General features: G+C 36.8%; 1 protein-coding gene across 1 annotated transcript in view; it reads left to right on the top strand.

Moving 5' to 3' along the window:
• The first annotated feature begins 7318 nt into the window (after positions 1 to 7318).
• LOC140153351 (polypeptide N-acetylgalactosaminyltransferase 2-like) overlaps positions 7319 to 25869 on the top strand; it is a 264123-nt gene continuing 245572 nt past the window's right edge. Inside the window, exon 1 of the mRNA XM_072176081.1 lies at positions 7319 to 7582. Within this exon, the coding sequence (XP_072032182.1) occupies positions 7448 to 7582 (135 nt within the window). The 5' untranslated portion in view covers positions 7319 to 7447. The remainder of the gene's footprint in view (positions 7583 to 25869) is intronic.

The raw sequence follows: 25869 nt of genomic DNA, 5'->3' as shown, positions 1-25869 counted from the left end.
TGATAGGAAAAAGTTAAAGGGCAAGAGTCTGGACTCCTGGAAAAACTCTCCGCTATAATTGGCTTCTATGGGAAAACTGTTAGCATGATTAGCTGACTACCTCTCAAACTGCTAGATGGAAAATTGTCCAGCCTGAAGTGGATCAATGCTGGTGTCCCACAAGGATCCACCCAATTTAGCCTCATGCCCACTATACCCACTATACAGCAGTTGGTGCTGGTGGGTGGGGGGGGGGGGTGCTAAACACAAATGAACATGCAGGTATGCTCTCCAGGAAAGACCCCTGTTTTTGGACTGCACAGTTCGGAAAGACTCCAGAATTTTACCAAAACAGAGTTCTGTAAGACCCTTGATTTTGATAATTTCAACTCTAAAAGTCCCCTAAATTTCTCATTCCTCACATTTCTGATTTGAATTCCAAATGACCCCCTTTTTCCAGTACCCTGTCAGCTCCCAAAGACCCACCACCTTACAATTCTGGGGAGCATACTTAACAAAAACGTATGTGCCTCCCCATGGTGGTGCCTCTACAATGTTCCATCGAACGTGCCAACTACTACCTGGCCAACTCCAGATTGGCCCTTGTCTTCGCTGTTCTGTTGGAACTCACATCTTTGCAGTTCAAGATCTATTAAACCGTGTTAGTCACAAAGGGCCATCTACAGATGCACTCCTGCCTCAAATTGCAGGAATTGTGAAACGGGCCAGCCTGGGCAGGCCAGCTTAAAAAGTACGTAAATGGCCAACCAGTCAGCTTAACAATCATAATATTAACCGCTGTTGCATGCCTTGATATGCCATGCATGACAAAAAAAAAACACACCAATATATAGCCCAAATTGAAGTGACTTAAAATATTGTTTTTCAAATTATTTTTTTTGAATTGAGCAAGCAACATTATGGTCCACACCAAACAAAACTCCTGCTTTTCCATCTTTGCACATATTTTTGTGGGACCTGATTTCAAATATCTTGGTTCCATGATGGGCTCTAGCACCAGTGACCTCTCCCGTCGGAAGGCGCTTGCTTGGTATGCATTTTGGAAACTGGAGCACCTGTGGAGAAGTCCAGAGGATGATTTAAGGAAGCCCCATCATGCACTGTAAAAGTGTTATCACTAGAGTTTCAACTGCCACTTTACTTTTCAAATCCCATTGAACTCTGTGCAAAAGATGTTGTTTTAGAATTGCCCGTGTGTCATTATTACTTGGTCGATTTCAGATCTAAAGTGATGTATGCATGAAGGATAATTCACACCTTCTGTAGATAACATAAAATGTGAAATCGACCAACTTTTTGAAGGTGTTTTTATTGTAAATATATCTGTCCAAATTCAAATTTAACCATGCACGTGTGTATGCAGTGGGCGGGCAGTGGTGTCATGTTCACTCACACAGCTGTGCTAACCGCAAGACTTGCTGGGAAGTGCTTAAATCATCCTCTGGGAGAAGTCCAACAATCACTGTTGCAACAAAAGTCAAGCTGTTTCACACCACTTGTGTTACAGTATTGCTCTATGGCTGCGAGTCCTGGGTGATATCTACTGACATGGAAAATAAGATCAACGCTTTTGGTACATCATGTTACAGGATGATGCTGAACATCAAGCGCACTGACCATGTTAGTAATGAAAGGGTCTATACCATCACCAACACTGTGCCTCTTATCAACTCTGTCAGATCATGACAACTACGATTCCTGGGACATATCCTGAGGATGCAGGAAGATGAACCATGCAGAAGATATGCTCTCTACACCCCATTACATGGTAAAAGAAGACCTGGAAGGCAAAGAACATCCTACTTGTCTTATGTGCAAAAACTGTTGGGGGATTTCGACAATTTTATACTGCCAGATGCCATTGCCACTTTGGCTTCAGATCGTAGTACATGGAGAAACTTTGTAGTCGCCTGCTTCGCAGCCGAATGAAATGAATGAATATGGGACCTGAGAGCAGGTCAGTAACCAGGATTTATTTTGGGGGAGGGGCTGATTTAAAAAAAAAGTGGACATTTTTTCAAAATTTGGACCATTTTGGACTAGGGGTGAATTTTGAAAAAGGGGTCCTTTTTTTTTTTCAAATTTGGACCTTTCTACTACGCTTTAAGTAGGGTAATTAATGTTTCAGAGTTTGGAGTATCTATAGTGACTTGATGTATTTGTCAGCAGATTATTTTGCCTTATTGATATATTAATTATACTAAATGTTCATTATTTGGGCTGGCATTATTTCTTCTTTTGGAGATGCCTAATTATTTAATTAATTAAATTTAATTGTATTTAAAAATGTGGTTTTCCAATCCAATCCTCTCGGGTTGATCCAAAGATCTGTATTTGGCTTAACATAAATTATTTTTGTTAAATGTGATACAGAAGTCAACTTTTGTGTGTCCATTCTATATGGTTGGTTGGCTTGTACACATTTTTCCAATAATACTCGTATTTAAATAATTTGTTGCAAGATAAATAATTTGAAAATGCTTGCTGTCGTTAAATATCTCAATTTATGTTTATGGCTTAATTTCTATGAAATTGTATCATTATTTATCTTAATCATATTTATATCTAAAATTGTTGAATGGATAATAAGCTCTTATTAAATGGTCCTCATGATCGTTGGGGCAATTCTGAGGAGTGTAACCCCGGTGGGGAAATCATTATTCTTTACTTTGTTCTCTTTCATCTCTTTCTCTGGCATTTTGATATATATAAAAGAGCCAATATGAATATTGACCCAGGGCTTATTATGAGTGCCACCCCCGGGTGGGAAAATATTTTCATTATATTCTTTTTGCTCTCTCTTTCATTTCACACCACTCATGAGGTCATACCTTAGTGATATTTTGAGATGCCCATTTTAGACCAAATGGTTAGTCAGTCAGTAGGCCTAAGTAACCAAGTAAGTAAGTAAGATCACTCATGTAGGCTGATACCATTTTCATGGTTCAGCAAAAATGTTCAAAAAAGGGACCTTTTTTTTATATTCGCATTGGGGTAGTCGCACCCCTATACACCCTCCCCATCTCTGCACGCCACATACTCCCCAAGTACTCACTGCATACCGTACAATCTGATAGCTATCAGAGTTTTAATAGAGTCAGGGTAGGCATAGAGTTAGGGCAGCCGACCTGGCTGATTCCAAATGATAAACAGCGACCTCTATTTGGTGTTTTTGACTAAACGTACTGTTGCCATATTGAAATACATTTTTGGTTGTAAAACCAATCAGTGTTGAAAGTGTTCGGGTGATGATCTGGTGTTTCTTTGGTTTTCATTTAATGCTCATTTAATGCTCAGGTTCAAAAGTTATTTTCGATTATCTATAGGATTTGAATTTTTTTTTTAAACCGAGTTGGGCTACTTGTAGTGCGCATTAAAACAAAGGGAAACAATGATACCGTTTCTTATGCTTTTAAATACCATTTGTTTCATTAATTTTGGTTAAAGTTCCCGGGTAAAGTTCGGCAATCGAATCTCACTAAACACAAAATAAGAAAACCCTTTTGATCAACCTTTTAGAAAATTGAATAAAATCATCCAAATACCTGTACAGTACTACAGTTAATAAAAGAACAACCATTTTTAGGATTAGAAATGGTTAATGTATGTAACAATTGCGTTTTAAACGTATCCCCGGGACGATACGATTAATTTTACAGCAGAATGTGAAATATTCATAACTTTTAATCTGTTTCAAGTGGAAAAAGAGAATCATTATACCTGTATCATGATAAAACAGTAAAAACAATTATTTATTTTTGTGTAATCGATGCATTCTTTTGATTTCACGAAGGACTCTTGATAAACTTGATGCTATCATTGATTTACATGTACAGCCCTGAGTAAAAGTGGCACAATTGTGATTTTACCCCTTAGATTAAAACAACCAAATTGAACAGAACAAACGGCGTTTGAAAACTAAGACTGCGCCCTTGACGTTGATGTAAGTATCATGTCACAACAGTATTTTCAATTGCACAATTTTTTTGAGACAGGCTGTAAATGATCTATTCATTTTATTTTTTGAATTTTATTTTAGATTTCATATGAGTGAACGTAAAACACGATCACTGTCTTTCCAGTCAGAATAATTATAACAACGGATATGAGATCTGAAAAGAAGTAGTAGCCCCCCCCCCCCTACAGGTAGTAGTCTCCGACACGTTTAGGAAAACAGATTTTACTTTGTGGAACCAGGGGTAGGCCTACGCCAAAAATTCAAACCATTGAAAAGCTAGCAACTATGCAATATTGTCACGAAAGGGAATACTTTCTTTGTTTTCATGAACTGATTTTATCATTGAATTGTTATTTTGTTGTTGTTGTTGTTTTTTGTTAAGTTTTTGTTCTGGTAGCATGGAATATCCTCTGGTAGCAACGTTTGGGCAGTATTTTTGTGGGACATGAGAGCACATCGGATAGGCTTATCGAATTGCATTCTGAATACGAGGAATGTTCTTCTGATATCAAATAATTTTGAAGTTTTTTTGAAGTTCGCGATATGAATGATACAAATTTTATGACAAATTATTCAAATTTGATATTTTTAAAGTTTTGATGTTTAGAAACGTTTTTAAAACGTTTTAAATAAGTTATATTTTGGCTTTTGGTTTAGGTAAAAACGTTTTAATAACATTAAAATGTCGGGTTATATAATGGTCATGATAACGTTTTAAAACGTTTTGTATGAAAACACACTACAACAATATTTTTAAATGTTTTCAAAAAATGTTATTGTAAACTATTTTTCCAAACATTTTTGCCAAATATTGTGTCAATACAATAACATTATGTTAAAACATTTGAACCCAGCAAACACAGAAATGTTCTTAAAATGTTTTTTTTTTTCAAAACCTTTTAATAACATTTAAATGTCGGGTTATATAAAGGTCATAAAAACGTTTTTAAAACGTTATTGAAAATATTTTGGGCAAACATTTTACGCAAAATATTTTTCAACCCCAAAATAACATTCTGTTTAGAATGTTTTGTATCAAGTTTTCAAGAATGTTTTTGGAATGTTATTAAAACGTTTTTATACCCTTTATATAACCCGACATTTAAACGTTTTCTGTAAAACATTTTGTGTTTGCTGAGCAGTAGATTATCAAAAAATATTTTTTAAGGTTATGAAAACGTTTTATACTCTTAATATACCCTTTATATAACCCGACATTTAAACGTTTTCTGACAACCTTTTATAACCTTTTGCGAATATTGTCGAAAACGTTTTGTGTTTGCTGGGTAACAGTCCTTGAAGTAAACTTAATAAATCGAATGATATGTAGGCCTACTTAAAGTATAATATGAAAAGCCGACGATCAATTGGAAATTTTGACCTTTCATATTGAAGATATACATTTTTTTTTTTTAGTCCTCTTTTGTGTGTGTGTGTGTGTGTTTTTTTAGGAAAAAATCATTTGAAAAGCTTGCAATATTCTGGATAAAAATGGGAATATGATGTTGATCCGCATCATTATGAAGTACAGTACCGGTAGCGGCTGGTCGCGGGTGAGGGGCTCAGGGGCGGTCCTTTCACCTCTAGACTATGCCATAGTCGCTTTTTGATAAATAAAAGCATGTTATTAATGTTAATCATGATGAAATCATTCAGTTGAACTCGAAATTATACTGATATTTATTACATCAAAATACTAGTATAAAATTGTTATGAAAAAGTTTATAATTATTGTATTAGTGACAGCATGGAAGTACTAGTACTCTAGTACTTCCATGGTGACAGTAAAAGTAAAGTGTACGTAGGCTTATATTATTGAATGCAACATATCATAAGGTGATGATAGACTACCCCGTAGTCCACTTGCCCATTGTGCATACTCTGGATATTGTATTTAAGCTTAAAACTGATTTAATTAATGTGTGCACAATTGATAGATTTTCACATCTGATCTTTTCAGTCACCCTACTCCCTCTGTTTGTTAACCTGGAATTTCGCGAATTTCCCCTGTAATAGCAGATTTATCTGAAGGGTAACCCTGTATAAATATGGTTTTAATAAATAATAAATAAATAAACTGGCAGATTCTAAAATCAGAATAATTGTTCAGTATTGAAGTGCCAATACAATTCTTTTTAGCCAGCATTTTACTGCGAAGGGACAAAGCTGACTTTTTGTCCCATTTTCAATCATTGTATAAGCCTAATAGCACTTTACGTTTTGCCGTCCCCACTTTGTCACTAAAACATTCCGGTGGAGGGAAACTTACCCCCATCCCTTCCCTCATGGCTATACTAGCTATAGAATGTAATGAAAGTGATGCATTCAGGATAATGAGATAATGTATAAAGTTGCACTAAGATTTTTTGTTAAAAGCAACTCCGCTCTACATGTAAAAAACGTGTCTGAATTTGTAACACATACTACGAAGGGGGCCGGGGAGGGGGGGTTGTCACCAGGGGCGTAGCCAGCTTTCTTGGTCAGGGGGGGGGGAAATAAATTTTTTGGGGCACAGACGAAAAAAATTGCAGTTGCATCATATGATGTGCGCGCGTAGCGCGAAAAAAATGGTATTTTACACTATTTTCGCCCATTATCCGGCTAATAAAGGGCTTTATTTTTACAATGTGCGCGCGTAGCGCGGAAAATTGTTGTTGGCCCTGAATTTTGCTAGAAAAGGTGCTCCTTGCCCTTTTTCTTTTCCTTTGCCCTCCTGATTTTCTCTTTCATTTTTTTTTGTCAGAGGGGCACTTTTTCTTTCATTTTTTTTGTCAGGGGGGCACTCTTCCCCCCCCCCCCCGCTGGCTACGCTACTGGTTGTCCCCCTAATTTTCAATAATGAATTTCATATAGGCTACCATTAGATTTGGCACCAATGTATAGCTATGGGTCTCCTCTATCCAGTGATACCAAAATAAGTACAAACATTCCCCACATAATGCTATAACGTCATAAGGTGTGGTCATTTTTCTGCCGGTCTTACCCCTGGTCTGGTAAGGTGCTGGGGTAAAAGTTTTATCAATCAAACTGAGCGCATTTATACGCGATACGAACCCCCTCCCCCTCCCAGGAATACATCAAAAGAAGGATAGAAAGGAACTGGTGAATAACAGGTGAAAGGTAAACGACTCAATAAACAAAATCAGGGCATAAATTAATTTATTAAGAAAGAATTTTAAACACCTAGATATTGCTTTCACGCAACTTTGTTGAGTATTTATGGTGTTAGATGACACCATAGTGAAAAGCTGTGAAACACAAATATAAAAGTTATGATTTGCTCATCATATCAATGCTCAATTCTGCCTTGGATGGTAGACATCTGGCAACCCATATGTACACAGATTGGGAGAGCTTGTATGCCATTAACGCGAGTCGAGTGGAGTCGGAACTGTGTGTATCGTAAATACAGTGTATACGGGTTCACTCATTGCTTGGATTTGGGAATATTACTTCCAACTTGATCTCCGGAATTTAGTACCAACCAATATGATATTTCGACGGAAATCACGGTTGCTATTACTGATAATAGTGGCCTGGATTATAGGCATGTTACTGTATCTACACAACAGCCATGACAGTACAGAAGGAGAGCCTAAATTGCTGCGAGACAGTCAGCATGATGTGAGTATTTATATAAACATGATAAAAGTTGACCCAGCATAGCTCAAAGCAGGTAAAGTGTAGGCCACATAAACTGCAGACTACCTACCAAGTTCAGCAGGAGTTCATGATTCAATGTTTATTTATGGTGGGTAGTGAGTCCAGTTGGTTGAAGTTCTGTATTTTTTGCAATTGATACATGTACTTGGCAATGAACTGCACTAAAAATAAAGCTTACCCATATATATGTACTCGTCAATGCACATGGAGAAATGGCAGTGGCCATACAGTGTACACAGAAGTCCAAGGTCATGAACGTGGAAGTCACTTCCAACTCACACACACATGTTGTTCATGATGATGTTGCTGCTCATGTGTCATTGTGAATTATTCAGCTTCCATTCTATCTTGATTTATTTTAAGGGGGTACTACACCCCTGTGGTAAATTTGTGACTATTTTTGCATTTTTCTCTCAAAATAATAACACACTGGTAACAAAAGTTATATGTATATTATTGGGGCAAAGGAATCCAATTACTACACTGAAATTTCAGTGACTCAAGACAAGCGGTTCAGTATATATGATAGGAAGCGAGGAACATCCTAGAGGTACCTTATTTCTTATCATAAATAACAAACCGCTTGTCTTGGGTCACTGAAATTCCAGTGTAGTAATTGGATTCCTTGCCCCTATATATACGTAACTTTTTGTTACCACTGTGTTTTTAGTTTTTGAGAAAAATGCAAAAATAAACACAAATTTATCGAGGGGTGTAGTACCCCCTTAATGCTGCTGATTTGTAAAGAAAACTTTAAAATTAAAACTAAAAGTGAAAACATGCCCTTCATATTTGAATTTGATACAGGTTGATATACAGCACTTGATTTATTGATTGATCAGACATTACTCAAATTTCAGTTATTTAAAGGAGTATTTCGTTATCCTAGCATCCTCTTTTTATGACATTTTTCAGTACATGTATCCACGAAAAAAGCATATTCCCAAAATTTCAGTTGATTCCGATTTTGCGTTTGCGAGTTATGCATGATTATGTGTATTACATAGACAATGTGTTGTAATTTATCTTTGCTAAACGAATTAATCTGCAAGAAATATTTTGTACATAAACATTATGTAGCCAGAGTATTCCAGTGATATAAAAATCTCAACTTTTTTTTGAGAAAAGTGGGGGATGAGGCTGTGGATCACGAAATGCCCTTTTAATTTAAATTATTTGTTGCCTAAAATTATGAATTATTTAATTAATGAATTACTTACCGTACGGTACCACATTTATCAGGAAGGGTTTCTGGTCTTTATACTTCAATCAATCAATCAATCAATTTTATTTCTTCCATTCATACAACAATATAATTATGATACAATGAGTTACAATAAGGATATATTTTATACCGGGTACGGTACAATAATATATTATGGAAAAAGCAACCATTTTAAGAAAAACATCAATGAGATAGATGAGGACACTGCTAAACGTAGAGCGTGAGGTGCAGTGCCCTCGGCCTAAAGTTACAACATACATGTACAACACACACTAAAAATCGTGCACTGAGTGCCTATGGACGAAATAGTGATTGCAAACAGATATGGCCAAAAGGCTGTCCAAGCACTGGGCACACAATTTAGAGTGGAATGATACATAATTGGAAAATATAAAACTGATGGTAAACTGAATAATGTACCAAAAAATTAGGGTGCCAACAACAAAAGCTGACACGATAGCAAAATATGAGAGACCGTTTTAAAGTAGCAATGAAACATGATTGTAATTACGATTCACTTGGCAGATATTTTCCAAGTAGATGTTTTTTCATGTGTTGTTTAAAAACAACTACCGAAGGTGCGTTTTTCAGAATGGGTGGTAAATTATTCCAACGTAAGGCACCTTGGATTCTGATGGTGTTATACGCAAGGCACATGTTGGTTTGCTCAATATGGATATCACTTGCATGACGACATGACCGTGTTATACATGTAGTTATGTACATCACTGTTGATAGTAAAATAATTTTGATCAAGTACCGGTAGGTCTTTAGGAAGGAGACAATGATAAAATTGATACATAAAAAGTTGGAGAATATACATGTACAAATCATGTATTTTTAATGTTTTAAGTGAGGTAAAAAAATGGGTATTGAAGGGAGTACTACACCCATCACTGATGTACCACTTTTTGGCTCCTACAATGTACCTTTAAAAGCATACATGTAAGCTCAAAATGATTTTAAATAATAACAGATAATTTTGCTTTGTCCACGTGTAAAAGCTGGATCTTGGTAATACCAAGGGTGATTTGACTCTTTGAATTCATATAATTTCCAATCTGATTAAAGATTTTCCAAGCTTTTTTTTTATCATACATACATATAAATAATTATGACCAATATTAGGCCTACTTGAAGGATTAAAAACCTAACAATAAATAACTCTTGGTGATGAAAACCAAGAGTCACATTGGAAACAAAAGCAACTCCCATATCTGTGTTTTGGTGTAGAGGATATGAACATCCTGGATTAGCTGAGACAGACATGACACTAACAGGTCATTGCAGACAGACATCATTACATAATTAGGGTAATTAATGTCTTATCCTTTCCAAGACAATAAAATGTAAATTAGCGAGGCTCAGCCGAACCCATTATGTTAATTGTTTTTACTGCAGAGGACACATTATATGGGTGTAAACGATTTAGGCAGTCAACCTTTTCTTTTACCGCAAAAATAGCTCTATTGAAAAATCAAATATCAAATATCTGATATTATTTACATCAAGTTAAAGCGCATCAATAGCACACTGAAATAGTTTCATCTTTATGATAATTGATATTGATAATATATTTTTAGGCCATCAAACCTCTGTATTACTCTTTGATATAAATCCCATGAACTCTAGTTACGGCAAGTTTTAGGGAGTTCTCTACATTTTCCCATTACCAGGTAAAACGCCGCCCCATACATGCCATCAAACTTGTGTTGATCATTGAATTGGACAGAAAGACCTTTGAGCTTCTGTATCACTGTATGTACATTGGGTCTGGTGCTGGGTATTGTATGATATGTGTAGGCATGCTCCAAATTCTGTTTGATCATTGATATTATAAATGATAATGATTGTTCCGTACTTCCGTGCAGTATTTAATAGTTCAACTTGAAGCCAATACATGTAGGCATACAATGCACTTTGTAAAATGACCTACCCTGTAGGCCTACAGATATATGTATGTCCACATTTATAAGAAAAATAATATTCCAAGTGTTATATCAACAGCTTTCTACTTTGTGTTTGCATATGTTGAAAGTCAAATAAATAACCTTTTTTTATTGATTTTAGGGTGGCATTTACTGCCATATGCTGTAGACCTGTATACTTTTGCTTATGGTTGAAGTTGTGACATGTTGTGCGTTAAATTGTCTGTGATGTGATGAAATTTTAGACATTGGGCTAATTACCACAGAGGAGAAAAGTGTGCAGTTATGTAGGGTGTATTAAGCTGTATTTGAACAATTAGGCCTCAATACAAACTGTCAAATGCAACTACAAAGTCTCTAGATCCACCTTCAGAACATTTAATAACAATTAAACTCTTTGACACCACTTGTCGGAAATTCTAGTGCGCTAAAAACAGCTATGTTATCACATGGTCTAGTTCTCAGAGCTTATTAATGTAGAACTATGTCGATCAGTGAACCAACTCCTCTATCTTAAATGCCAATGGCTGCAAATGAAGTATTCTACATTGGCTCAGACATAGTGTGGGTTGCAGGTCTTTTAATTGATTAAGATCACAAAGGGCATTATAATAAAAACTACTAAATTGATTAAGTGATAGTTTTGATCATGGACCGCGATTTCCTTTTAGCATAAAACTAAAAGGAAAGAAAATATTTGTGCAATTGTTCCTGAAATGAGATGTAAAAATGTTAAGATAAAATTAGGCCCCTACATGTATCATGCATGTATGTCTGCATTTAAAGCAAAACAAACATAAGCACAGAATATTACAAATTACCATATTCATTCCAATAAGCGCCCAGGGCGCTTTACAAAGTTATTTTGGGTGGGCGCTTATCTAAATTACCTAATTTTTTTGTAAGGGCCGTTTATTAGAGACAAATTTACCTACGTTATATAGGGTCCTGAGACATTCCAGTAGCTTTTCTGATGCAGTAAATGTATCAGTCACTTCAACATCAATGGTACCCTTTAGCAAATTGAAAATACCCTGGGTGGGCGCTTATTGGGGTATGGGCTCTTATTGGAACAAATACGGTACCCCAACAAAACTTTGCCATGAATGTCAAACTTTCATGAAAAAAAGAAAAAAAAATAGCTCTATAAATCTTCCAGGAACTAGGCCTATGCACACGATGTAGGCTTATAATACTAAAAATAAAATGAATGTCTGCATTTTACAGGGCCTTTCCAACTTGTTCAGAGTTCCACTGAGATACATCAGAATCATTTTACTTGCTGAATTGCCTTGGATCAGCAGCCAAGCACTCATATATGAACGGCAGGCCTCAGATTAATTGGAGATAGGGTATAGTAGAAAGGTGCCGGTGGCTCTTTACTGGAGCTAAGTTTTTACTTTCGCCTTGTGTACTACAATGTACACACTTTAACTTCCTGTACTGCACATGTGATGCTGGTTTCAGAGTGTCATGCCGCTTTGCTGCCCTGTTGATGATTCTTACATCAGTATGCAAACTGCACAGTAATGTCAGTGGTGTCCAGCGGCAAGCTGATCACTCCACCAATTTGTCCACAGCAGCAAATTGCTAGATGTTGAATTCAAGTCAACTTGGGAGCATGTGGCATAGGAAACAATGTTTGACCAATGAAGAAAGAGCAGTAACCCTGGCTTGTAATTTGTGGGCCTTATAACATCACAGATTAATATTATCAATATATTTTGTTTTGAGAATTGAAGTTGTGGCATCTTGCTAGAAGCATCACAAATGATAAATTGAAGTTAATCTATTAATGATATCAAAATGCATTCAAATTCAATGCATTTTGATATCATTAAGAGTATGACATGAAAACAAAGTATCAATTTTCATATTAAAAACACAAAACATCGTGCAAATTTTTAAAATTTTTAAAATTTTAGATCAACCATGAATGATCCTAGCATTTAGGTCTAGGTCCAGGGACACTACAAAACCGAAAAAATAAATAACTTAAAAATTTGGTGCCGGTTACCCGCCGAAAAATGTGCGGGTACCGGACACAAAATTACCGAAAATGCCAGGCCTACTTTGGTCTGATTGGATCAGATTGTGTCATTGTTATGCATACATGCCTCCTGTGATGAAACATTTTGATGTTAGTTCATACATTATAAAATACATACATAGCTGCTAGAATCATGTTATGGATTGGTGCATAAAGCTCCAGACTTTGTAGAATAGTTCAAGTTTCAGTGAGTCAATATTTTCATTTCACGCTCTAATTCAACTCAAGTCTTGCAACATTCCCAAGGTACACTATGGACCACAATGGCCTCAACCCAATGCCATAGTTCAAACCTCAATTAAACAACCATAAGGCAAAATTTGACCTCAAGTTGCGGAGTATGAGTTTGTGTACCAAATTTTTCAAAGGTCATTCAATGAATGTGCAACTGTATTGGGGTTAAGAAATGTGCCCTGGTAGATGAGCATGTTGTGGATCCTAGTGGTAGAGAACACTACTTTTAATAGTCACATACAAACCTACATGGATGTCTAAAAGTGTTCACATGTATCCAAAACAATGCAAACTATTGACAGCAACATCCCAGTCTGTGGTGAAGATTAGGCAGTTTTAACAGTAAATGTTGATTCCCTTTGGTATTGATCTAGGTTCCGTGAGTCGATTCCAATACATACATACGCAGCACTTGCACAAAGCCACTAAAACCATCTCGTTTATCCTCTATTTCCTCCTTGCTTCTCCAAGATGAAAGAAGAAACTTCCTGACTAGGAAGGATAAGACACAGTGGAATAAATGCACATCCATGCTTTCATTCATTCTCTTACCACTGCTTACTGTCCTTATTCTCTCCTTCTTGATGTATAAATCTTCCGTGCCCAAGGCTGTCATATGATACATGTTCATCGTGGTGTTCTCTGATACAGCTACATAGGCCTATTTGGATATTGGGAGGTCGTCAGTGTGAATTTAAGATACTTCAGGTGAAATGTTCCCTGTTGGTGGCATGAGTTTAATAGTACTATAATAGTGTGGTTAACTGAGTAAGTGGCCTTAAGCAAGTGATTTTGACTTGATGGTTGGAAACCTGTTGAAACAGGATCTTACAAATAATTGCTATGCAATAAAGCAAAATGAGCCTTTGTAATCATATATGATTTTGTGCCACAAGCTGTACTGAAAGTCTCATCAAAACGGGATAAACCAAAAATAACATTAGTAACAAACACAAGGTGTGTTTCTTAGGGATTTACGCAGATACATAAAGGTAAATCACTGTAAATGACCAGGGGTAGCGCTAGAACTTAACACTCAAGTGTCCGCAGGGACCCCCGAACTTGCAAAAAATTAAAAAGTAGGGGGTCCGGAGTAGAGTTTGGCGAGTCCCAGTTGCACAAATGCAGCATAAATAGTATGTCTGCAATAGTGCTAGATTGAAAAACTGGGGGTCTGCAGGGACCCCTGAACTTGCAGAAAATTTAAAAACAGGGGGTCCCAACTCTATTTTGGTGGGTCCGGGACCCCAAAAAGCAACTTAGCGCTACCCTTGTAAATGACTACATCTTGCATCTCTGTAAAAGCACGGTCTATGGTAGAAGGGGACTGGTAGGTCATGAATGGTATTGGGTGCTCCTGAATAGAGTCTGATTAGGAGTGTGAGGGGGCAAATTTTGACGTTTTTCCCCCGAAGCCCCCCCCCCCACATTGCGCACGCCACTGACCACAGACCACTGCTTGCACTGGACAAGCTGGTGACATGAAGTCTATCAGGTCCATTGGCATTCCAAGTAACAATTTGCCTGTCACATTGAAAATAAAAAGATAATTACGATGTTTTTGTTCAATCACAGTGAAATTAAATACTCTGTGCTGGAAAGAAAATTTTATCAATATGAAAACATTGATTTGTAAATTATGTAATGATTGGTTCAAAATGTTTTGTCATTGATGAAGTTTGATGCACATTTAAAGGCCCAGTAAATTTTATGATTTAAAATAAGGTGGTTGTTGCAAAACCATGATTGTGAGATATATTTTTACAACCCAAGGAAGTCCTGTGTAGGCCTATATCGCTTGATCTGTAAGGTGAACTACATATGCTACACAACAACTGCAGAGGTCAATGTGAGGTCAATACTGAATTCATTGTGTACAATTGACATTTCATGCTGGAATAAAAACATACCAAATATGTTATGGTTTAGCCTGAATGTGGTGGTGATATTATTTTCAAGTGAATGTCATCTCAGAAAATTGAACTTGACAGAATGAATTGGCCAAGTGTTGAGTGCCAGTCTGCTGCATGACTGGCCTTCAATTTGTATTGTGGGGCGTGCAGCAAATTGAGACAATGCAAATTGATTGAGAATGGCTACACTTCAACATGTACTTTATCTAGCTTTTCTGCTTGTATTAAACAGGCATCTATGATAATTCATAATAATAAATACAAACTGGAAAATATTCAAATCTATGCTGCAACCATTTTGTTGTTCCACTTTTTTTAAGCCAGTCCCTGATGAAATAGACAGTGGAATGGTTGCCTACATTGTACCCATGAATATGATGTAAACAGAGGCCTGACTTAATAGTATATCTGTTGGCATTATTCACTCGGTCGGACATCCGGGAACATTGTCCCCTTTGCACAAGCACACGCATAGCAACCAGCTCTACGAAGGGGTACTACACATGCGCACACTGGTTTTACAAGGCTATTTCCCTTGTGTGACGTCAGCCCGACCAAAAGAATGCAGTGGTAGGGGGGAGTGCAAAGGGGCCAGGCAAGTTGACTTTCAGGAAAGGACTTATCAAAAAAGGCCTAATGAAATTCTGAAATATCAGGGTGGCCATCATCCCACAGGAGGGGGAGATGTTATGAGGAAGTTGCTCTGAGGCGACACCACTGAGCATTTATGTCCCAATGATTGCCTTTTGAATTGAACAGGTTAGCAGGTCTACCTACAATCCCGGAAAAAATGTGTTCGAACACCCACTGTAATTCCTATGTTCTTCTTAGCATAGTGTGCACGCTATATGAGTCACTGGAAACTAAGAATTATAATAGTGTTGTCCCAATGTTCATCTTAAGCATGCCCCCTCCCCTTTCCCCACCAAACAATGTTGGGAGAAGATATGGTGAAGATTAGCATATTGGGCATGCCAACATTGTACGGGGTAGAAGGGGGACCATTTCCAATAAGGCCTAAAAGTGTTCGAACAAATATTTCTAAGATTGTAGATAGCCTATTTAATCGATACATCCCTTTTACATCAGGGAGAGGAGAGAAGAAATAGATGCGAGAGAGAATGAGAGATGGACTTGGGAGGGAAAAACAGTTGGAGGGGGGGGGAGCAATTAAGAAAGAATGAGTGAGAGATGATGTATTGATCTCTATGTTTGAGACCTTTATATTGACTTTTGTCATCACTTGGATAAAAAGCATAGAGAAAGTTTACTGTCATATCTAGAAATAATGGAAATTGGGATGCCTCATGCCTGCATTATGAGTAGAATTGATACATTTAAAGATGTTCTTAATCTTTACATATATGTAGACCATAATATCAAAACTTAGCGTAGGTTTTTGCAAAAACCTCTTGAAAATACTACACCATGCATTGTGAAACTTTGAAATGTCAAGGAGTCTGAAAACCAGATCTTTGTACATCATGTACTATGTATAAATGGCATTTCAGATGTGGAGTATTTTGCCTGGAGAATCGAAAATCTTTAAAAGATGAATGATGAGCCGACATTTGATCAACCTTTGTCTGTCATAGCCACATAATATGACATTGATTGAAAAGTCATACATCCTCCGTTGCTCATGCATTGATGTAGGTATATGGATGGATGCGGGCTGGTTGAGATATGTATTTAATAGGAAATAAATTGTTCACTCCGATTATGGCCTCACTCAAGCTATTGATCTGTGTCTGAAGAGAATCAGATGTGTACTTTGAAGGACGCGATCTATTTTGAGTGGAGAACAGCATACTTTTTCACAATGAGTGTTTTTAGTAATATTCTCAAAGAAACAAACTGATGTACCGGCAAGTGTGCAGGTGATCTCAACAAACAAACACAACTTGGTACAAAACACTTTACAGTGTCATCTTGTAGGCTCACTTTATTATAATCACAATTTAAAACCTTAACCTTACTATGGACTAAATTAGCATAAAAATCACCCTTGTAGAGCTTATAATGCACTTGGAATGTATGTGTGTCATTTCAGAAGTACAGACATGTACCATATTAATTCCAAGTCATTTTGGATGGGCGCTTATTTTCTACCTGGTTTACCTAATTTTTTCGTAAGGGCCATTTATTAGAGACAAATTTACCTACGTTATAATAGGGTCCCGAGACGTTCTAGTAGCTTTTCTGATGCAGTAAATGTATTGCAAGTTTACACAAGACTTCAAATCCTAAAGCTGTTTCACTGTATCAACGTCTATCAGTCACTTCAACATTAATTGTACCTTTTATAGCAAATTGAAAATACCCCAGGTGGGCGCTTATTGGGGCATGGGCGCTTATTGGAACGAATATGGTAGGTCAGTGGGACAAATTTGTAATTTTCCCCAATGGAAATTTTATATTTAACCAAAGCCTAAAGTGGACTGATTTTGGCTAAATGTTTTGAAAATAAAATAAAATAAAGAACATATTTTTAAAATATGTTTGCAAAAGATTGTTCATATTGGCAACTTTCTGTGAATTTTTAGCATCTTTTAGTTTAAAAAATCCTGACTGACCCTACTTGAAAAGTCTATCCACCCATTGAATGGTGTTTTGTGTTTTCTACAGCTCTGGTGATGCCATATAATACATTGTACCACAGCCCCTAGTAGAAGCCACTGTGCTAAAATGTAGGTCTACAATCACCCAATGTAGGAAAACATGCACATGAAGTAGTCATTCTTACACAGGTGAAGTGCCAAGTTTAGTATTGATATTAGCAGGACCCATGTCCCTGTAATTTACACAGTCATATTGAGAGTCTGCACTACATGCAGGGCAAATGAATACAACATGTCATTTAAAACCCAGCAGTCTTACAACATGTTGTACATTTGTACTAGGCAACATTTACAAAATGTCACTGTCTACATAATACAATGCCGTCTTACTTAGCCCTGGTTATACGTAGACTGAAACTATGCATTTGTATGAGTGTGTGTTTATAACATAATATATAACAAAACTAAAAAAAATGCATAAATATACTTTCCAGCAGCAGGACAACACATTGGTTAATTTTTACAAAATGACAAGCTTGTGACTCACTAGGTTATTTTTGATTTTGTTGAAATCCCTGTGATCTAGCCAAAAATACATACATGTTGCTTTAAATACAAAATATGTGAGGGGAAGTTCAGCTAGCTGGCACTCAAAGCTTTAACCTCTGAATGAGGTTAACTTTGTAGGGATCAGAGAAAATAAGGTCAAATGTCAATCTTTAAAGCCTTGTAGTAGAGTGCTGCAATGAATTGGGTGACAAACAAAATAGCAACATGTACTACAGTTTTACAAAATCGTGTTAAGTTTCAGACAAAGAAACATTTTGTTGTTTCAAAATCGCCCTATAACAAAATGTTGTAATGTATCAGGTTTGCAATATCCTGTTAACCTTCAGATGAAGAAATAACATGTTCAATTTTCTAAACATGGTAAAATGTGTAATGTGTTATTCTTTGTGTATGAAGCTTCGTTGCCATGGATACAGTGGGAACCATTTGGCTTATGTTTTGACATCAGGATGATTGAAGACAAGTGCATAATAGATCCTCAACACTGTAAAAGTGGTATCTTTTGCACATGTGTTTCTGTTTGTGCTTGAACTACAGTATAATAAATTTGCTTGTTCTTAAATTTGCAATTTTTAAGGCGCATGCGAAAGTGCGCACAACCTCAAAGCGGCCATCACCATAACCCTAACCTGAGAGAACTGGGGAAAATTAGTAGTGTCAGAGAGGACCTGTTGCAGTCCCCTGGCATTGAACAAGTGCTAAACTTGTGCATTGAAATCCTGTGCTAATAACTGATTTGATTGAAGGATTTCTTTTTTTAAATCATTTAATTCATTCATGGCCACAGTTATTTTAATATTTATGGGCTTTATCTTTTGATATACATGTAGTTTGAGGTCATGGCTATCTCAATTTAGGTATGCCTGATGCAAATGATTTAAGTGGGCAAATTGAGCAGAATTTATGTATTTTACTTTCAGTTGTTTTGAGACAGAAAGTTCATCAGAATTCACTTAAATACATTTTTCTTTACTTTCAGTTGTTTTGAGAGTATTCTGAATATTCTAAACATTGCTTCAGAACTCAAAGGATATTCTGAGGTGAGGTCTAAACAAAATGGTTTGATTTTGCACTATACCCTAAAAATAACTGATCTGAAGTCATTGTTTGAGTGCATAAGACATCACCTGACGCGGTCATTAGAAATCGTAATAATGTTCTACATACGAGTACGTCACAAGACGATTTTATAGGACAGGGTTTGCAGGTTTTTGCCGCAGGTGGAAAAAACCGCGGTTTTAACCGTGGTTTTAACCACTTGGCAAAAACAGTTTTTGCCAGTTTTTGCCGGCAAAAATGGCAAAAACTAAAAAAGTGATTTATAGTTCAATTTTTTCATCTCAAAACAAATGATTAAGTTACAAAAATAAGTTCCCGAGTGTAACAAGGCCAGATTTTGTAATTATAAGCAATATATTAAGAAATTAAAGGCATGCGTTTTCATTGCTCAAGTGCATTTAATCGAAATGTGGCATGTATCAAATTCAAAACTTTTTCATTTTAAGGACTTGATAAGAAAAAAAATATGTTGAATGATTCGTTGAAAGATGTGTGTTACTGTTTATGAGCTTTCTGTGTCACTTTTTTAATATTTGAGTGACTATGTGTGAGTTTTGCCAGTTTTTGCCATTTTGCGGTTTAAACCAGGCAAAAACTGGCAAAAACAAGTTTTTGCCAGGTTTTTGCCACTTTGCCGGCAAAAACAGGTTTTTGCCGGCAAAAACCGAACCCTGTTATAGGATTTCAAAAACATGTTAAAAATTGTGGTTTTTTTTTAAAATTATAAAATATGATTGGATCGCATGCATCGTGTTTATTCAAGAGGTTATGAATGAATATTAACCCTCTCCATGCGAATGTCGATTGCAGACGACACTTTTCAAATTTTCTTTAAAATTTTTGGAATTGTACATTTTCATGATCATATTTGGAATCAGCATGAAAAATGCATTAAAATGAGTACAAACTAGAGCGGTTCTCGAGTTGCGCGGTTTTCGGCATTCGCGGTTCGTGTGTAAGGTTCTTGGTTCTTGGGTGATGGTATGGTAGTGGGTGAAACGTTGCGTGGTTGTGTTAGATGTTTGTTTCTTTTTAGAACCCTGTATAGGCGTAGCTAGGATGGTGGTTGGGGAGTGTGGAGTGGGTTTATTTTATTATTTTGTAACGTTGGTATCTCGCGGTTAAGAGGCCTCAAGTAGGGGTACACTATGATGTATACAATAATACTGTGTAGTGTGTAACAATAAGAAGGCGGGAACTGTGGGTTTACTGTTGCGTTAATTAGTAAATTTATTAGGGGATATTTTACATACACTGGTGGACTATGGGAAATGTTATATGTACTTGTTCGAAGTGTGAGGGATGATACATACCACTTATCTGGTGCGTATCCTTCTTGTGTTAACTTTTTTATGATTAGCCTAATAGGTATTTTGGTACTGGTTCTTTTGTTCGAGGGTCTGGATATTCTCTGGAGCTAGAATTAGACTGTACTGAGTTGCAAAACGTGAACGCATGCTAGTTTGCAATGTCTGCCCCTATTTATACACTTTTAAGACGAATATAGGCCTACCTAGGTATATTCGTCTCAGCTTTTATGGATGCATTTCACAAGCGCAGAATGATGTACTCATTATCCCAAAGTACCAGATACATTGCTTTTGTGATTGGTCTATTGGCTGTAGTATTTTTCCGGTAGTTTGTAATAAGCATGCACAGGTCATGTTCTTGGGAGTTGACATAGGATCATAAGTTAAGTAATATTGACCCTTAGATGCATTGTAGTTAATTTGACCGTGCATCATCATATTCTCCTGTAGGCCTAACATCGGGTTTTGTTCATGTTTTCCAAAAAAAAATTAAAACAGTTTAATGTCAATTAGAAGACTGTGTATATATAGCAGTTGTGATCTATGCATGGTTAAAGAAAAAATATTAACGTGCCACGTATGCACGATGGGAAAGTCATGAGAAAACAAAGTCGGAACATCTTGCAGGCTTATTCTTTTGCAGACCTAAATAGTTAACTAAATACCACCAGAAGACATAGCATGTGTAGCAGTTAGATGAAGATGCTTCTGAAGGTATTTAGTTATCTAATAAGCCTACAAGACGGGTTCCTGACTTCGTTTTTCTCCGACTTTCGCATGATGCATGCACACTAAAAAAAGTTATATAGGCCTACAAGATGGTTTCCGAAATAATTTTCTCAGGCACATTAATATTTTTTATTAACTATCTGACTGCTACACATGCTATGTCTTCTGAAGGTGTTTAGTAACTATTTAGCTCTATTGGCCAAAAGAATTAAGACTACAAGATGGTTGGTTTCCGACCTCCTTTTACTTCCAACTTTCGCACGATGCATGCCCATTAAAGAAATATTTTATAGGTCTACAAGATGGTGGGTCGGTACAATTTGTGACCCTACTTCTTATACCCGACTTTTCATACCCCATCTGACCCGACTTTTTTTTCAGTTTGATGAGATATTCTTAAATATTGAACAAATGCCATACACATTTCCTTTATTATCGATTAAAATAACAGCATTTTCAAGCATTTTTATCGCAAATTTCAAAGCCTCGTTGAGCTATATTCAGATACAATTAGCATTGATGAGTTTTGAGCTCAGTGCAATACAAATCGCCCGGACTATTTGCTCAAGCCAATCAATAAGTGTTTGCTTATTGAGGAGAAAAGTCAATAACTGGTTATACCTTTATCTGCTAACTTAGTTGAACCTGGTGGTGTGGTACGTTGAAGTCAATGTTCAATAAATGCCAAATGTTGCTAGCAGTAAAAGAGCTAAATAGCATGCAATGACAATAAAAAAAAAGTTTACGATGTCGTCATGCTTAGATCTTAAGGTGGTATTTGAGGCATATTCTAGAAATTAGTAAATGGCTTTGTGACTTTCATAAGATTTTAAGGTATGTAATTTGAACATAAATCATTTGAGTTTGATTTGTTTGACTAGACCTAATGAAGAAATATTTTCATTCAAGTGCAAATGTTCTAAGTAGTCTTACTTTAAAAGTTGCCCTGTCGGCTTCTAAATAAAAACTAAAGAAGTAATGTTTTCATACAGTGCAGACAAAGTAGCGCAGCCAGCGGGAGGGATGGGAAAGGGGAAAGAGTGTCTCCTTGACAAAAACTTAAAGAGGAAAATGCCCCTTGACAAAAAATAAAAGAGATAACCGAGAAGGCAAAGGAAACACCAAAATTCATCCCGATCATGGACCACATTAAAAATTAATGTCTCAATAAAGCCCTTTTTTGGAAGCTCGAACTTAACATGTAGGCTACAGCCTTCAGTCATGACAGTCTCTTTTAAAAATAACGGTATATATAGACCTATTTATATGTCCCAGGTCAAAATGATGCAACCGGGATTTTTTTGGTCCCCAACACCTGAAATCCCCTCCCCCTCGACTAAGAAAGCTGGATATGCTCCCGATAGTGCCAGTATGTTTGGTAACGAACCGGAGCAATATTGACACGTAAAACAAATGAAAAAAAACTTGTAACATCAACCTTCTTTTGTGATGACTTTTAGAACCTTCTTTTGGAATGGGATGGGGCATCTTTTGTGATGACTTTCGGAACTGTCTTTTCAATTGGGCGAGCCATATTGGCATAACCACCGCACTAATCAACCTTCTTTTGATCTTCTTCTGTTATGACTTTCGAACATTTTATTCTGTCATTTTTTTTTTTTTTTTTTTTGGTTTGTTTTTTTCTTCTTTTCAAAGAAGAAGGAATGTGGTTTTTTTTATCTTGGCCTATAGGTGCAAATATTTTCGTTTTAACGCACAACCGGAGCGACATTGAGATGTAAAACACTATGGGCGAATTTCTCGACGGGTGGCTTAGCAATTGGCTTGTCTAGCCTCAAGGCTTAAGAGGCCGTAAGACCAGGCTTAACTGAAAGCGTATTTCAAGCACGGCTACCATAGCCTCGAGGCTTCAAGTTAGCCCGTGGGCCAGGCATGTAGGATTAGCCCCAGGCTTCAGTAAAATTTGCATTTCTCGAAATCAGTCTTCTGTAGTCAGTAGTCTCACGCAAGCCTGTTAGACCAGGCTTACAGCGGCTTTTCTTGGCCCTGCCTCAGAGCAGGTCTTAGGTCGTAAGCCTTGATTTATTTCAATTTACAAATTATTTAAATTGTAACATAAAGTTTATCTTTCATATTTTTGACGGTCTTTCAATTAACATGAGTAAGCAGTCGCGTAACTGGGGGGGTAAGCGGGAGCTCTTACCCTCCCATGAAAAAAAAAGGTAAATTAGGCCTACTTCTGAGCTACTAGTTCCATGTTCTGAGAGTTATTAATTAACCTCATATTTGGTCATTTTAACCTTAAAAACCTCAATTTTTAAGGTTAAATAAATTGCATTTATCCCACTTTTGTACCATTGGCCTATATGTCACCAGCTTTAATAGCTTAAATATTGCATTTGTACCATATTTTTTTTTCAATCCTACCTCCCCCCCCCCCATGTCAAAAAGAAATTATACGCCAATGTTCCGGGGACACATTCCAAGCAGATCCCATAACTCCTCAGACCCACTCCACCCCATACAAACCCAAACAGCATGAACGATGCCTGCCCCTCATTTTATTATGTGTTCCCCCGCCTGCCCCCACCCCCCCCCCAAATGAAAATGTCTAATTACGCCACTGTGGGTAAGTAATTGTTCGATTTAGTTGATCATTTCAGCATTTTATTTTAGTGTTCAATTTTTTTAAGGGGGCCTAGCTGTTGCTATCATAAGACCTACTCATTTTGAATGATAACTTTTTTTCACAACGAATATAATTTAAAAAAAATTCTTTCGTCATCATCATGATCATAATCATCATCATCATCATCATCATCATCATCATCATCATCATCATCATCATTATCATCATCATCATCATCATCATCATCATCATCATCATCATCATCATCATCATCATCATCATCATGAAGACCTATATGATACCACCTGTCCCTATCCAAGCCTTAATAGTTTGATACTCGTACTTTTCATAAGTAGGCCTATTACAATATTATTTTGGAGTGCCTATCAATTATACCAGGTTGGACATCAATTTAATACAATAGAAGAAGGACAAAATTGGTAAAGATATAGTAAATATTTGACACGAAACAATAATGCATGCAGTATTAAAACTGAATTTACGGATAAGATGCATATAATATTGCTATATCTTCTACTTAAATAATTATAAATATTGTACCAACAGATAACTTCATGTGAGATCCGAGAAGACTACTGATATCAGCAGTAGATAGCACGTTAGTTGCTTTCCTTTTAGGGAATCACAGATTCCTTTCCATTAGGCTTACAGTTTTACCCTTTTGGGATGCAAAGAAAAAATCACGAGTATAAAGCAAAGACGTATCATTCATACAAGTTGGACTCATAAAAAGTCAAGTGGAAATAAAATAATATATAAAAGACACAAAAACAGACACAATATTCTTGCATCAAATGGTGTAGGGGAAAGTGGGGTAACGCCGGACTGTGGGGAATCCCGGACACATCGATTGCAGCTAAACGGAAAAGGGTGGCACTATTATACTACCTTGGGGTATTAGCTACCTCAAGGTGTACCTCACATGTACTATTACCAACGCTTTGGGTCTCGTCTTTCTTTGTGAAAATTACGAAAAAAACAGAAATTGTCATTTTGACTTTTTTATCTGAAATGTGATTTATAAGCTGGTTGACAGTTAATGCGACAAAGGACACAGATGAAGTATGGATGAAAATGATGTTTGATACTTGATTGTTAGCTGGATGTATGAAATTTGGTATCTTAAAAATGGATTAGTAGAACAAGCACTGAAAAATTAAGTCGGGACCGTGAGGGGTAATCCCGGACACACATGCATTCTCTATACAGATGGGGTAATGCCGGACACTTGCTATTTCGACAATATAGACAACAATGACCGCCCCATAGTTGTATGCTTGAGGTAACAGAAGTATCTAATACATTCTAGAGGATTATCATCCTTCTCCACTTTGCCTTTTAGCAGCAATCATTGTGTCCGGGATTACCCCGTGTCCGGCATTACCCCATCATTTTTTATCATTTTGTTTTTTAATTATAACTTATTAACTATAGATGTTGAGTTCTTAAAAAGTGGTAAGTACTTGGAACATTACTCCTACTTTGCATTGATATGATTTTCACTGATGAACTTTATTTAATCTTGTACCTGTGTAGCCTTAATGAAAGGTGCCCGGGATTACCCCACTTTCCCACGGTATAAGCCCAAGCACAAGACCGCGGGTCCAGGCTAGTCTTTGCGCCGGGAACATTGCGATAATGAGACGGCAACCTTGTTAGTACGGTAAACCGTAAGGACCACAGCTTATGTACATCTACCTCCAACAGTCTATACAATTAAGTCGCTGGTTGAAAGGGACGAGGTTGTCAAGCGTTAAGCCTGCAAGGCCACTAAGACTAGGTTGAATTTGCGTTGAAGAAATCCGGCTTGAGTTAAGACTCGGGCTTCGAGAGCGGGCTAGGCTTAGTAGCCTCAAGGCCACCTTAAGACTACGGCTTAATAAGACTCCTGTCGGGAAACTCTCCCTATGTGGGCCTATATACATGACATTATCATGTCATGGGGGCATATGCGCATTATTGGCATTCAGCGAAAACTAATGAAATGCTCTCAATTTAACATGTTTAAGTGCAAATGTTACCCTGTCAGCTTTTAAATAGAAAAACTTTTCAACACCT

The sequence above is a fragment of the Amphiura filiformis genome, chromosome 5 (genome assembly GCF_039555335.1).
Source record: "Amphiura filiformis chromosome 5, Afil_fr2py, whole genome shotgun sequence".
Classification (NCBI taxonomy): domain Eukaryota; kingdom Metazoa; phylum Echinodermata; class Ophiuroidea; order Amphilepidida; family Amphiuridae; genus Amphiura; species Amphiura filiformis.
The sequence above is the reverse complement of the archived record's forward strand: the minus strand, read 5'-3'. Positions and strand labels throughout refer to the sequence as shown.